Source organism: Tachysurus vachellii, chromosome 18 (genome assembly GCF_030014155.1).
Source record: "Tachysurus vachellii isolate PV-2020 chromosome 18, HZAU_Pvac_v1, whole genome shotgun sequence".
Taxonomy (NCBI): Eukaryota; Metazoa; Chordata; class Actinopteri; order Siluriformes; family Bagridae; genus Tachysurus; species Tachysurus vachellii.
In genome coordinates this window covers 9,672,772-9,688,340 of record NC_083477.1, presented here as the reverse complement: position 1 = coordinate 9,688,340, position 15,569 = coordinate 9,672,772, and the positions used below count along the sequence as shown (strand labels likewise).

Here is a 15,569-nt window from a genome sequence, read left to right as displayed (position 1 = left end):
TGTCCTGTGCACATCGATCACCATCTGGTTTGGTGCAGCAACAAAACAGGACAGAAACAGACTGCAATGCACAGTTAAAACAGCAGAAAAAATAATTGGCGCCCCCCTGCCCAATCCCCAGGACTTGTAGGACACAAGAACCAGAAACCGGCAGGAAAAATCACCACTGACCCTTCGCACCCTGGACACAATTTCTTTCATCGCCTCCCTTCTGGCAGGCACTACAGAACTTTGATTACTAAAACTGCCAGACACGGGAACAGTTTCTTTCCCCAGGCCCCTTATCACCCTGATTAACTCACCATAATTATATTCACTGCTTCATATCTATAAGTACTGCATTATCAGAACTGTCAGTCATCACATCATCCGTATATATTACACACACTACTGCTGCTATATATTGTACAAAAAGCATATTGTACAATATTGTTATTTGCACTCCCACACTTTATGTACATAACTGATCAGTCATATATTCTGTATTCATATTTAATACTCATAATGTCTATTGTATCACATCTGCATTGTCTTGTATAGTCTGTATTATCTTGTATAGTACAGTGTTATTTATGTCTGTACTTTTGAGAGAGTCACAAACAGCTGGAACCAAATTCCTTGTGTGTGTCAACACACTTGGCCAATAAACCTGATTCTGATTCTGATTCTGCTTCTGAAGCAGTAGAGGGCATTACAGTAAAAGGGACTGTAGATGTCCTTATGTACAAGGGTTTTGATTTGTCTGTGCTCATGGTGTAATTTGATAACAGATCCTTAAAGATTATCTGATCATTATCTGACGTGATCATGTTGCTCATAAACACATAGGCATGTGTGTAAGGTTTCACATGCAACGTTGACAAAGAAGCAGTGATCACGTGGTCATGTTGCCTTGTGCACTAAAACGCTGATCTACAAAACGTTGTTATGGAATAAACGGGTTGAGCCTATAAACATAAATTAAAACTATGTATACTAATTATAAAACTATGTTAAATACATAAAAAGTAAGGACAAACAGAAGATATAACTGAATGTTTGATATATATATCTTTAATAAGTGCAAGATAAAGAGTAAACCATTTGCAAATGGTTTGCATCCAGTTTGCATAAAAGGGAAGCAAATTTAATGTAGGATAACATAATGGAATAATAGCCTGCCAATCCCACTGCCTTGTCCCTCATAGTCTCTTTATCTGTCTGCTCCTACATAGATAGCTTTGGGAAAGTAGGCTTCATACTATAACCTTTCACATTTCAGCTACAGTAATCATGTTTGTCCAAAAGCCATAAGCAGCAGCAGAGAAAAATATAAGACATAAGGGGAACTAAAGATCTAAACAGTTCACTGATTTAAATCTTATGAAACATTACTGGGTGTGGTATCAGTAGGCAGGGGATACAAGTCATCAGGCTAGGAGATGACACACTCTTTAGCGCTCCTAGTGAGCTTCTCGGGCTTGCCGTCCTGAGCCTGGATAACAGCGGCCACCACCTGAAATGATTCAAAGAATTTACACTCTGCAAATGAATCATGCTCGTATACAATTAAACACAAACAGAATGTTAGCATGGATTAGATACTAACAAACAGAAAAGGACTTGATTGAACGAAAACTTTAATAAAGAAAAAATCTCATTGGACAGAAAATATGAAAATATTAAACATATTTTATTCACACATACATCTTCCTCATGAGGAAATCCTCCTGACTCTAATTTGGAGAACACAAGATGGCCATTGATCTCAACCTCGAAGCATGCTGCAAAGAGAGAAAGACAGCTGAAGCGAAGAAAGCCTTTGCAGAAGAGTGGAGGTTATTATAACAGCAAAGGGGACTGAATCTGGTTTTCCTGGTTAAATGATAATAAATATTACACAACACATTAGCTGATGCAGTACCAGAGCTGCTAAAATCATCAATCACATCAAGGAAAATCATACAACCACACCCCTAACTTCCTGTTTAACCTGCTGCGCTCAGACAAATGTTTTTGTAAACTGAAGTCTAAAATGGGAGGCTACTATTTATTTTCCTAATTTTGGCCCATTCCTGTACAAATGCTTTACACACCCAATTGTACAAAATCTCTCTTATCGGTCTTTCTTTTCACTTAGTTGTCTTTTCTACATGCTTCCTATTTTTTCATTTGTTTCATATTTTTTTATAGGTCTTAGGACTGTAAGTTATACTGGATTTAACGTGTACTGAATGTGACAAATAAAATCCTGCCTCTTGAATCTTGATACTGAGATTTCACCTTATAGCTACATCATTTCTTAATCTTTAATTTATGAAAAGCTATTCATTTGTTTGGTTTTAAGCTTTTATATACATTAATGAATTAATGTCATAGGAGATAGAGGAGGCTTACATCTCCTCCCCACAGTTCCGTTCACCACTGCATCTGGAACTTTGGCTGTGATGGAGCGCTTCAGGCTCAAGAAGCGCCGGTCGTAGCCTCAGCTTCCGCTGCCGGACACACACACACACACACACACACACACACACACATACATACATACATACATACACATACATACACACACACACACATACATACACACATACACACACATATACACACACATACACACACACATACACACACATACACACACATACACACACATACACACACATATACACACATATACACACATATACACGCACATATACACACACATATACACACACATATACACACACATATACACACACAAATACACACAAACGCACACACAAACGCACACACAAACACAAAAACACACAAATACACACACACCAAAAATATATACAGTATCAGTCACGTATTAAGACGTTTTCCCTCCTGTTTTTTCTTCACTTTAGTACCACACCGATGGTTTGTTTTGTTGTCATGTGAAGCCACAATCACAGTTTAAACATGAGATTAATGAGATTACAGTATATACAGTTTTTCTCAACAAAATCAAACTAATATTAATATAAATGTGTCATTAGACGGAAAAATCTTACCAGTATTCGACTCTTACTGTCACCACCATTTTGTTCCTCTTTATGTTCAGTGTCTCTGAGGTGTTTCAGCTTCTTCCTGGTGTGATGACAGGAAGCCGCTCGCTTCACGTTTTGTTCATGTTCAGGTAACTACGTCACACAGGTGAATCACAGCTCGCGCGCACGCACCGACGCGCACGCGCCCACAGAAAAACAAAACAAAGACCTTACAAAAAGCTTAATAGTTTATTTCCAATGCAAACGTTTCAATACGTTAATTGGTTGTTAACCCTTAATACTTACTTCTATAATAACTTTGCCTCTGGTTTAATACTGGTTTAAACTCTGGTTTGAAGTTTATAATGAATAAAATCCATGCAGATTTTAAATAGGGAATTGGTGACTTGTGATTATGGCCAAAGTTCATGATTTTATCAACAACAAGACATCCTGAAGTGTCTTATTGTCACCTATTCTTTTTTTTTTTTTACTGATAAACCAGAAAGTCCTATGCTTAGTGCGGTGGCTTAGTGGTTAGCACGTTCGCCTCACACCTCCAGGGTTGGGGGTTCGATTCCTACCTCCGCCTTGTGTGTGTGGAGTTTGCATGTTCTCCCCGTGCCTTGGGGGTTCCCTCCGGGTACTCCGGTTTCCTCCCCCGGTCCAAAGACATGCATGGTAGGTTGATTGGCATCTCTGGAAAAATTGTCCGTAGTGTGTGATTGTGTGAATGAATGAGAGTGTGTGTGCCCTGCGATGGGTTGGCACTCCGTCCAGGGTGTACCCTGCCTTGATGCCCAATGACGCCTGAGATAGGCACAGGCTCCCCGTGACCCGAGGTAGTTCGGATAAGCGGTAGAAAATGAGTGAGTGAGAAAACTTCAGCAGCACAGTGCTATCATAATAATAACACCAATATAAAAAGTGCTTAAAATGATAGGTTATGCTGCTGTCGTTAAATTTACTCTCATGTTCAAAAGTCATTATACAGCTGTCATCAGTGGCATTGCTGTGATTCACCCCAAGTAAAGAACAGCTTTTCCAGCAGGGTTTTCTTCACTTCTCATATTGGTTTCATCTGACTGCTAGTCAGCTATAGTCTGACAAATCACACACACGGTATCTAATTGTTCAATGGTATCGATCAGGAGAAAGGTATAAATGAATTTGCAATAGATTGGATGGAACAGTGTGAATGCCATCAGCAAAGAGAAAACAGAGTACCACAGTCACATCACCTATAGTTCTGTCTTTTCTGACTATTATAATTTCGTCATTCATATGATTTTAATATGCTTTTTGTTTGACTCTTTATTACAAGAATGGTTATAGAATCAACAACAGATGTACAGCCACTTTTTGCCTCCAAACATAGAAGTGAATGCCTTTTTATTACACTTGTTTTGACCACTTTTCTTTCATCATCTCAGGATTCTTCAAGTTGGGGAAGAGGAAGGATTGTGACAGGTTCTCACTGCAATTGTGGTTTAGCAACAATACTTTTGCAATAATCTATAGCTGGGTGGTGTTAAAAAAAAAGAAAAATGTCTAAAAAATTTCCAAGTTTCCCAAATACAAAGCTTGTATGTCACTAATGTAGTTAACATAACTAAGATTCTAGAAACCAATGATAATTACTCTCAATTTAAATAGTCTTTAGCTAGTAAACAGAAACTCAAGAAGTGTCACTCATAAAATCTTTACATTCACAACCTATTTACTTCATTCTAGCTTGTAATTAATTATTTGCAAGTGCAGATCAAGAACTAAATGGCACTAAGAATGATTGCGAAGTCCAGAGAACTTCAGCTGGACATTTGGCCAATTTTGTGCTACACAATCAGGCTATGCTCTAAATATTCTTGATTCAAAACCCACATTAAAAGAGGGATAATATTCTTTAGTCAAAACCTCCACATTAATAGAGGAATAAAGGATTTTATAAGAAAACTAGAAAGCGCTGGTTGTGAAGTAAGTTCAGTTATTTCACAACTCCATTTGCCACCAGATAGTGTTTTGTCATGTAAGGGTAAAACTCTATAACCACTTTCAACAAATTTTTGTTCAAGCATGCAGCATTTTTTTTTGTTATTTATTGAGGGTCAGGATACTGATCTAAAAATAAAAATAAGATGTGCATTATCTGCTCTCTGATGTTGTGGTTGTACAATCAGACACAACAGTAACAACCTGATGACAAAATGAAAAGGTGGATGTCGAACACAGTAGCAGACAACCATTTGTGGTTTTGTTTGACAAAGTTGCTATAGGTATTTCAAAACATTAATCAGCTTACACAGACAAAACATGTCAAAGAAGTATGGAAAGAACAACATTCATGAGTTGTCTCTGCCCCTTATAGGAGAGTCCTAACTAAATCTTTAATAATAATGAAGGTAAAGTGCACATAAAAAAAAAAAAACAAAAAAAAAACCAGCACCACATAAGCAGCATTTTTTTCTTAGATTGGGAAATAGTCTTACAAAACAATTAAGGAAACATTATGAAAAAGCCATCTCAACATCTTAACCAAATGGATTTTATTATTACTTTGTGTGATTTGTTACCTGAAAGTTCTACATGTTACCTTTATTTCAAAATCTTATAAGCAAGGTCTTTAATGTTAATATTTTATATTATCATCTATAATTAAATATCTTAATGAAGGCAGCAATTAGTACAGTAAAATGTTGACACACACACACACCTGAACCTTTTTTAATGCACACTTAAACATCTCCCCTTCATCTCTGCTACAGATCTGAAAGTGATTGGACTGAGAGCTTCATAGTGTAACCTTTAGTTTTTAGCCACACCAATCATTTAAGTCCAAAAACACCCCATTAGAAGCAGAGGCAAACGGAGACATCTGAGGAGCTTTTACATGATCTCAGCGGTTTCACTCATAGCCTTGTTGTTTCTGAGGTAAACAAAAGCTTGGAGTTAGAGTATGACGCAAGGTGGTCGGCTCTTGGTGATTTTCTCCACTGGCTTGCCATCGTGGGCTTTCTGGATGGCCTCCATGACCTTGAGAGGGAAAAAGAGGGCAATGAGATCAACCATGAAAAATTCAATTCTAGAATCGGATTGGTCCAGGTTCTCGCACTGGCACTAATTGTTCTTAAATGTGTATTTTTGTGGGAATTTGAGTGTCAGCACTTAACGGTAAGAAGTAAAAGAGTTTGTGTTCACAAAGTTTGTGTTCACCAAAGAGGGCTTTGGGGGGGGATGAATTTTTTTTTTATTTGGTAACTAAAAAAAACAAAAAACAATAGACTTCCAATGGAATGACATGAGTCATTGAGAATGAAGAATGTAATTGGATAAAAGTATGACATGTTATTTAATATTTAATTAGGGAAAAATGACCAAACTGTTTTAGTGCAAGAGGAATAACATACTTCAGGATGTGATGTTATTGGAAAATAATCAACCGTATATAGTGCCATCGCATCACTACTAGCGATCATTGTTTTCCTACTAATGTAAATCTGTATGGAAAATAAACTGTACAATATATTTCAACAAGTGTCAGTAGATACTCACATCGTCTTCGTAGGGAAAACCGCTGGTTTCTAGCTTTGAGAAAACTAGCTGCCCATTGATCTCGATCTCAAAGCTCCCTGAGAAGTTGAAAAACTTGTTTCAGATAAAAAGGTCTTTAACAATAACATTCTTTATATTCTTCATTAACACACCTTGTCTGCCAACAAAGCCAGACACCTCCGCCTCAGGAAACTCGCCGATGACGACTCGCTTGAGCTCCTGATAGCGGGGTTCGTAGCCTCATCCGCCACTACGGAAAGGCAAAGGAGGAGAAAATTAGACAATTCAGTGTGAGCAGCCACATCTTATATAAAACAGTATAACAGGGAAGGTCTATTGTATATCTTGGACAGATGATCTGTCATAATAAAGGCAATTTAAATTTCATTTCCTTTAACATTGTTGCTCATACATTTACTACAACAGTTTCCATGTTTTCCATGACACCAGGTTCCTTGCACCATGTCATAAGACCATAGTATGTACATAGACTATCTGTGCTAGGAGCTAAACTAAAAACTTCCCTGACAAGCCCTATTAAACACTGTTTTTATTTCTTTCTCCCTCGTATAAAAAGACAAATTATTTCACACCCTGTCTATGATAGTGTCCATGGAGTGCAGACAATTATCCACTTCCTCTGAGACAAGGAAAGCAGCCAACAGCACCCATTTTAACTGTTGTTGCTTCTGCTCTGTTATGACATGCATGCGTCACAGCACTATATACTGTAAATATTGCTCTCTTGGACACCTCACCTGGGCATGGAGGAGTGTAGCATCTGCTGGATTTGAACTCGATCTGTTTTTCAGCAAACATTTCTGCTATTACCTATATGCCTTTTTATACATCATTTTCCTAAATATATAATGTTTCATGTACTTTTTATTACTCTTTACCAAACATGACTTTATAAGTAACATCCTGAGTCATTATGTAGATAACGTTAGTTTCAGTAGACCACACAGTGCATCATACATGTTAACAAGCAGAAAAACAAGCAGAGCGGGACTCGCATTTCCCACAGGAGATTTCCCACAGGGTTATTTGCACGGGATTAATGTAACCTGCGGTTTAGGAAGTTTTATAGAAATTAAAACACTCTAATCTTCATTGGCATAAGAAGATACAGTATGGAAAAATAAAAGATGTGACAGGTTCTTAAGGGGTTACAACAATCCTAGAGATGATCTGGTAATAATTACATTACCAGAATAAGACTAGAGACCTGAAGGTGCTCCTACTTGTGATTACAAATGTATTAATGTTGCTAGTATTCCACAAATCAGTTTTCTTTTCAATAAAATGAAACATTTTGCAGAGAGAGCATTTGTATATAAATCTCACCAGTGTCACTTTGTTGCTGTATGTGTTGAACCTAGCATTAGGTGCAGGATAAACACTGCTACAAATCTCAAGAATGCTGCAGTACCTGATCCACTCAGATCAGCCCAACACACTTCATAGTCTTTACCCTGCCGTGTTACTGCTGTGCTGAGAAGTTCATTCATTCAAATATTTTTAAAGGGTTCACAGATAGAATTCTCTTTTTTCGGTTTCTTTCTCACAAATAGACGTGTGAACAGACGACGAGGTCAAAGGGGAAAACAGACAGACTACTGTTCCACGTTCACGACATTACATATATCGTCAAATACATTTAGTCGTTAGATTATTTTATAATGCTATTATTTGATAAAACATTTATATTGACATTTTTATCACTGTATATTTCCAAGAAGGGTGTAAATGTTGCAATAACAAAGCTGAGCAGGTAATAAGGAAGCATGGAAACTGAGCTAGCAAAGAGAAACGAGAGAGGGACTGCATTTCCTATTTCAATTTAATTTATTGAACTGTTATACGAGTGTTTTTACAACAGCCATCCTTACAAAAAACAATAACAATTACCCGTTACATTTCTATGTTAAGGGAAAGCAAAGCAAGGCTAGGCAAAGCTAGGCTAGGCTAGGCTAGGCTTTCTTGCTTACCATATTTAGCTACTATCATTCTAACACAACACAAAGGGTTAACGGACTTTAACATCCAACTACATAAACACCTTATTTTATTTACTTAGGAAAAAGTTATTTCAAAAATATCTCCAAATCTTACCAATATTCCACATTGACTTTTACACCCATCACCACACCTCGACAGATCTCAGACTGGGATGCACTTATTTCCAGGGATTTCAGAACAGCGTAACAGATATTGCGTCATCGGGAAGGCGTGGCCTATTTGATCATCTGCGGACGTCAACGATCATTAGCAGATTGGGAGGAAAGACGTTTGCATAAATTGCTTCAGATAAGTTGCATGTCCGAGATGGTGGGTGTTCTTTTAAATTATATTCATACTGTTACAACTTAAGATAACTTTTCCTCAATCGCGAGCGTTTCGTGACATTCATATTTATAACCTAAAATACCTGATCTCAGGTGTTTCATGTCAAATTACATTAATACTGTTATAACTTCAGATACCTGTCCTGATCTCAGGTGTTTCATGTCAAAAGTGTTAAAATTACATTAAAACTTAAAATTACATTAAAACTGTTAGAATTACATTAAAACTTAAAATTACACTAAAACTTAAAATTTCAGATACCCGTCCTGATCGTTCCATGTTCACAATATACTATTCACTTATGGTATGCCCATTTCACTTCAGTAAGCTTACTGACTTCTCATCAAGTTTCTATCATTTCTATCATGAGTTCTATCACACAAGACAAATCTGCAGTTTAATCTCAGATTTTATTCATCGCCATACTTTTCCACAGCCCACTGCTTGTAAAGAAAACCCTTGTAATTATTCATAATTTCATACAAAATTTTATTTACACAAAAAGAACATAAGATGTTTGATGATGTCTGAAGGACTGGTTTCTTCAGGGCTTACAGGATCTTCTGATCTCCCAAACCATCACTTTTCTGAAGAGTGGAATGTCGCACTGCAGAGAAAGAGACAGATGAAATCAGGAGCATAATAAAATGTTTGAGGATTAAGTGTGTGAACAGGAGCACCCTTGTACCTGTCTGAATGTGAGTGGCTTTCCTTGAGAAAGGAAGCCTGCATATTTACAGACAAAAACACCACAGTCATTGCCATTCAACTGTTCAACTGTATTTTTATTCACATAAACACTGATCAACACACATTAAATACGGTAAATAAAAACTCAAAACGTTCTTGCGAGAGCAAACTTCACCGATTTATCATTAACACCATACCATATGGGTTTGGAACAACATGAGCATAAGTATAAAAAAAATATTTTTAGTTTGATACTGTATTCCTCAAATATAACACTTTAACAAACAATGTATATGATCAAGAAAAGTCAAACACACCTTCATTTTCATCGATTGCCACTGTTTTATGTTTCCTGGATGTTTTTTTGTTTGACTTTCTTCAAGTAATTTGGTAAAGCTCTGTTTTTCTTGGCAGGTTCTTGCTGCTGGAGAACCAGGCCATCTTCCTTGTGTAAACTGGATTTCAGGGTCTCACAAAGGCCATGAACAACTCTGGATGCATTCCTGATAGCTTCTTTATCAGTGCAAATATATGAAATGTCATGCAAAGTCTTGAGCTGTTCACGTAAATGCCACTGATCGACTGCTAAACCTGATGACTGTGACTCACTACTGTGTCTCTGCTTCCCCTTGCATGGTACAGGACTATCAAAAACATCAAAGCAGAGGTTGTCTTGATTGCCGATTTCATTATTCTGGGCATCTTGTTTTAAAGCAACATTGTAATGGATGTTATTTGAGAAATGACAGTCTTGTGAAGCGTTGTGGTTTTTGTGTGCTCCTGCCAAAGGTATTTTGACATGGATAATTTCTGAAGTGACAGTGGTGTTTTCTTTTAATGACTCCAGAACACCCTTAATTGCCACTTTTTTTTCAGTTCTAGAACTTGTTTTAGCCACAGCAAACTGATCATATCTGTGAAAAACAACATTGTTTAATGATACCCATTCAATCATTTTTCAATATGTTGAACCACCCTTTTATAAGACAACACAAGAAATATGCAAGTCTTTACTAATTAAATTGATTTTTACACAAAAATAAACAAATCGTATAAACTTTAAAGCAGTGGTTCTCAATTGTGAGTCTGTTTATATAGAGTCATGAAAAACATGAAAGAAACACTGTAGTTACAAATCTGTAGCTTAGTTGATTCATCAGCACTTGATGTCAAACTGGGGCACTAAGCAAAAACAGTTAAGAACCACTGGGTCTCATTCACTAAGCAATGCACAAATTTGTGCATGAAATCTGTGTATAAACATTTTCATGTACAAATCATGTTTCATCAATAACTTGCTAATGTAATACTTACCTTTCTATATATCGGACATAAAGTTTTGCTGGGCAATCCACTTTCTTGCTGTTTTGATTATGGAACCTTTTTCTTCTTGTGTATTCATGTTCAATATGCTGCAGGAAAAAAGAAAATAAAACTTTAATTATATATTTTTTGGGCCAGGCACTAACATTTATTTGTGAGTGAACAATTTCATATAGCATATAATGCCCTCCATAAGTATTGGACCAGTAAAGGCAAACTTGCTCTGTTAGCTGTGGTGTCAAGACATTTATAAATATGATTAAAATATCTATATGAGGAATGTCAGATTTCATTATTGACTGTTTCGACACAAAATGCTTTACCGACTAAGAAGTACAGCACTTTTAATGCGTCAACCCCCTGCCTGCTGTGAGCATAAGTATTGGAACAGTTTAACAAAGTAAGTGTAAAAGCTAATATTTACTTGTGAATCCCCAATCAATTACAGGAGTGAGTCTGTGTCCCATAGACATCACCAGACATTTTGAAATGCTTTGCCAGGCCTTTAATACAGCCATTTTCAACTCTGCTTCTTTGGGGAGTTTCTGCATTAAGTCTCCTCTTCAACTGGTGAAATGATTGTTCAATAGGATTTAAATCTGGTCAGCTGAGAAGAACAACAGCACATGATGACAGACAAATGAAAAAAAACTCTAAAATAACTGTCAGTAAAATCACGCAAAACAAGCAACTGTTAAAAATGGCTGTATTAAAGGCCTGGAAAAGTGTTAAACCAAGAGTCTGGTGATGTCTGTGGGTCACAGACTCGCTCCTGTGATTGCTTGCAAGGGATTTACAATTAAATATTAGCTTTTACATTTACTTAAACCGTCCCAATACCCATGCTCACATTAGGCAGAGGGATGAAATTCTGATGAAAAGTGCTGTACTACTAGTTGGTAAAGCATTTTGTGTTGAAACAGTCAGTAATAAAATGTGACATTCTGTACTTCTGCCTCATATTAATGTCAATTAATATGTATTGACACCACAGGTAACAGAACAATTTTGTGTTTACTTTTCCAATACTTATGAAAGGCACTGTATATAAATTTGTTGAATGACTGCAGAAACCCTGTTTCCCTGCATTAAAAAAAGATTGAATGTTTTATGCTCAAATGGTACAAATGAGTTATAAATATAAAATATAAACTGTGCAAATATATGAATTTCTTACATTTTAAAGGCACACTATATATCTTTTTTTTTTTTACAACAACATTTATATAATGGTTGAGTACACCATGAACACATCCTCCAAACCATGTTTTGTCTTTTGTCCTGAATCAGCACAGTACACCTGTAATCTTTTAAGTGTTTACTTATTCATATTATACTATTTAAGACCAAGTGAGACACCAATTTCTGTGGAGTAGCTCCAGCTGCAATGTTCTTCCGCTAGATGCAAAAATTTTTTGGCACTAAAGGGTTATAGTAGTTCACCCAAAAATTAAATTTCTGTTATTTACTCACCCTCCGCATGGAATTCATAACTAGTGTGGTGAACAAAATGTGTAGCGATACATACCAAATCATCTGTTATGGTTGTCTTCTTGTAGTTCTTTCCGTGCGTACAAGCATATATCACCCTTCTTTTGACAGAGAGTGGGACATGTTCTGAATAGTCTTCTACTTTCCATAGACATCGTGGTGTCACTTTCTGTTTTTTGTGACTGTCATCAGACCTGTTATGAGGCAAAATACAATTAAAATTAAAAATAAAAGAAAAACAGAACATTATGGCACAGGCACAGCATGAATAAATAAATGTATTGCTCACTGTTAGTTAATGCTTTAACTATTCTTAAATGAGACCTTATTGTAAAGTGCTACCCTCTGCTACCTATTACCTTATTACACTACATATTTCTCTATACAGAGAATTATACAATGTTTGTTGTAATGTGTTTTCTGTAGTGAATATAAGATACATTCCTTATATCATGGCGCTGTTTCTGTTTTGTTTGTCTTTTTTGTATCTTTTTTCTGTCTTTTTTGTATTTGTATTTGGTACAACCCTTGTATTTTCTGTCTTGTTTGTCCTGTCCTGCACTGTTTGCACTGTCTTGTGTCCTGCAGTGTTTTGTCTGTCTTGTCCTGCACTGTTTGCACTGTCTTGTGTCCTGCAGTGTTTTGTCTGTCTTGTCCTGCACTGTTTGCACTGTCTTGTGTCCTGCAGTGTTTTGTCTGTCTTGTCCTGCACTGTTTGCACTGTCTTGTGTCCTGCACTGTTTTGTCTGTCTTGTCCTGCACTGTTTGCACTGTCTTGTGTCCTGCACTGTTTTGTCTGTCTTGTCCTGCACTGTTTGCACTGTCTTGTGTCCTGTACTGTTTTGTCTGTCTTGTCCTGCACTGTTTGCACTGTCTTGTGTCCTGCACTGTTTTGTCTGTCTTGTCCTGCACCGTTTGCACTGTCTTGTGTCCTGCACAGTCTTGTCTGACTTGTCCTGCACTGTTTGCACCAGGTTGCACAGTTGCACTTTATGTATCTAGTACTAACTTACTTACAGCTCTGTCTTTGTTTTATGTAGCACCATGGACCTGGAGAAACGTTGTCTCATTTCACTGTGTACTGTAACAGCTGTATATGGTTGAAATGACAATAAAAGCTTCTTGACTTGACTGACTTGAAATAGAAGATATTTCCATAATACAGAAACAAGCAACGTTACAACAATATTTCTCATAAGGGGAAAAACATGCAGTTAAGTTACCAAATTGTGTAAGAAGTGCCTGATGCACGCTTGTGACTTTCCAGTAGATGTTTTAGTTCTTCTTCTGTAGAAACTATTCCTGTGACGTATTCTTCCGAAGCTGAACATATTTTTACATGTGTTGGGATCCAGCCTGATAGAAACAAAGTATATTAATAAAGTATAAAAGTATAAAGAGGTTCATTACTTTCGTCTACATGATCTTTTTATTTAGATTCATTCAGTAACTGTAAGGTAATAAAACATAATAGATATAAAATATTAAATCTACCTGTATGACTGTTTTGTCCAGCATTATCCATCGTAGGTATGACATGTGCATGCACTTGTTTCCAGGGATTTCAGAACAGCGTCACAGATATTGCGTCATCAGGTAGGCGTGGCCTATTTGATAATCTAACCCTAACCCAACCCTAACCGTAATTTTTTGGTTGTTTATTTGTGTTCTAAAATAAATCTACCTCTATGACTGTTTTGTCCTTCGTAGTATGCTGGGTTGTTTTTTTTTTGTTTTTTTTTTGAAAGACCTCCGGAAACACGCCCACTTTACGTCGTGGTAACGAAACCCCTGGAATTCAGTGAATGCCTTATAGAATGCTCGCGCAAATAAAACATCATTCTGCGCATGATCGGTGACCTCTTTTTTTTGAAAGAGGGCTGTCTTATAAAGTTAACACACCAAAGGAGGAATATCAAATAGCTCGTACACGTATAATAGTGCACTAATAACGTCGGCGTAAAAGCATTAATCTCCTTCCCTATGTAGTGCAGTAATATTAGTAGTAGTGAGCGATTTGAAACGCAAGCACAGTGACGAAATAAAATGTAGCGCCTCCTACAGGTGGAGTTGGAGAATTAATGACGAAAACAACATTTGCTTTGTCAGAACAATTATATGCAAAGAAAACGTGTCAGAACAATTATAAGCAAGCTTTGGAGTTTCTTTTTTATCTTGAGAAAATTCAACACGACAGTATTAATTATTAGTTTTAGTATTTTTTTCTATTATTATATATATTTATACTTTTTGATTAATTTCTCCAGACATTTCCAGTTGAATTAAATGATGTTTGAAATAATACATTATAAAAAAAAATGTATAAAACAGTAAAACAATAAGCTATTTAAATAAAAATTATACAAGTCTTATAAATGTTTATATAGAGAAAACATACATTATTTATTTATTTATTTATTTATTTATTTATTTATTTATATGTGTAGTAATTTATTTATTTATTTATTACAATGAAACGACTATTAAACAATAAGTACATATTATATATTTAGAGTATAGAAAAGATAAATCACTGCCATTTGCACTTGTCTATGTGGTTGTGTTTATATCGTATTTATCGTGTAATAAATACGCGTTATATACATGTATATCCGTTAAAAACAAGTGAGCCACATGATGGCAGCAGACCTCCACTAAAGTCTGTCGAGCTGCTGGCTTGATGTCACCTAACAAACCCAGCTCTGTCTTTCATTCAGCACTGTAATGTGTCCTCAAAGGTTCTCAAGGCTTTCAGAACTAAAGTACATTACTTTGCTTCATATTAACTATGTCATTGTTTACTTTAGCCCAGAGAAATTAACCTACATTACGAATATATCTGGTATCTAGCCTAATCATCTGCATCAGCACTAGAATGCTGGTCTAATTAAAAACATGTACTGCAAAGCTGAGCAGTTTTCAGTGTGCAGGATAAATGAATACTGTGGAAATTACCTGATTAAGACCTGGCTTTAATCTTACTGTAACCCAAGATCACGTTTTCTGGAAAAGACAGAACAGAGGATGGCGCCTTATTATATAGACTAAGCTGATAGCCTTCAGGATACAGTTTAATGTGGTTTTTTTATATTACCAGCCTACTGACCACACAGTAAACGAACCATAAGCAAACGGCAGCATTTATCCTACAGGCATGTGCTCACTTAGCTTTTAAAACTGTCGTACCTTCAA

The 15,569-nt window shown here is 36.4% G+C and overlaps 2 protein-coding genes across 6 annotated transcripts; both read right to left on the bottom strand.

Moving 5' to 3' along the window:
• Nucleotides 1-1,044: 1,044 nt before the first annotated feature.
• LOC132860950 (migration and invasion enhancer 1-like) lies at nucleotides 1,045-8,795 on the bottom strand. 3 transcript variants are annotated; one of them, XR_009649889.1, is made up of 4 exons: nucleotides 3,000-3,124; nucleotides 2,377-2,474; nucleotides 1,687-1,763; nucleotides 1,045-1,495 (listed from the first exon to the last, which is right to left on the bottom strand). XR_009649889.1 is itself a non-coding variant. In XM_060892288.1 (4 exons), exons 1-4 carry the CDS (start codon nucleotides 8,666-8,668, stop codon nucleotides 1,415-1,417), a joined length of 285 nt encoding a protein of 94 aa, XP_060748271.1. In that variant the 5' UTR covers nucleotides 8,669-8,795; the 3' UTR covers nucleotides 1,045-1,414. The 3 variants fall into 3 exon arrangements, 2 of the variants coding, with proteins under 2 accessions (XP_060748271.1, XP_060748270.1); XM_060892288.1 differs by lacking the exons at nucleotides 2,377-2,474; nucleotides 3,000-3,124 and adding exons at nucleotides 6,677-6,774; nucleotides 8,640-8,795; XM_060892287.1 differs by lacking the exons at nucleotides 1,045-1,495; nucleotides 1,687-1,763; nucleotides 2,377-2,474; nucleotides 3,000-3,124 and adding exons at nucleotides 5,504-6,005; nucleotides 6,525-6,601; nucleotides 6,677-6,774; nucleotides 8,640-8,794.
• Nucleotides 8,796-9,264: 469 nt separating this feature from the next.
• Nucleotides 9,265-14,035, bottom strand: LOC132860949 (uncharacterized). Of its 3 annotated transcripts, XM_060892285.1 has the most exons (6): nucleotides 13,872-14,035; nucleotides 13,601-13,733; nucleotides 12,415-12,571; nucleotides 10,878-10,975; nucleotides 9,881-10,477; nucleotides 9,265-9,480 (listed from the first exon to the last, which is right to left on the bottom strand). In XM_060892285.1, the coding sequence occupies exons 1-5, from the start codon at nucleotides 13,900-13,902 to the stop codon at nucleotides 9,907-9,909; spliced, it is 990 nt and encodes a 329-aa protein (XP_060748268.1). In that variant the 5' UTR covers nucleotides 13,903-14,035; the 3' UTR covers nucleotides 9,265-9,480; nucleotides 9,881-9,906. The 3 variants fall into 3 exon arrangements, with proteins under 3 accessions (XP_060748268.1, XP_060748267.1, XP_060748266.1); XM_060892284.1 differs by lacking the exons at nucleotides 13,601-13,733; nucleotides 13,872-14,035 and adding an exon at nucleotides 13,395-13,562 and having other exon boundaries at nucleotides 9,265-9,599; XM_060892283.1 differs by lacking the exons at nucleotides 13,601-13,733; nucleotides 13,872-14,035 and adding an exon at nucleotides 13,395-13,562.
• Between the last annotated feature and the right edge of the window lie 1,534 nt (nucleotides 14,036-15,569).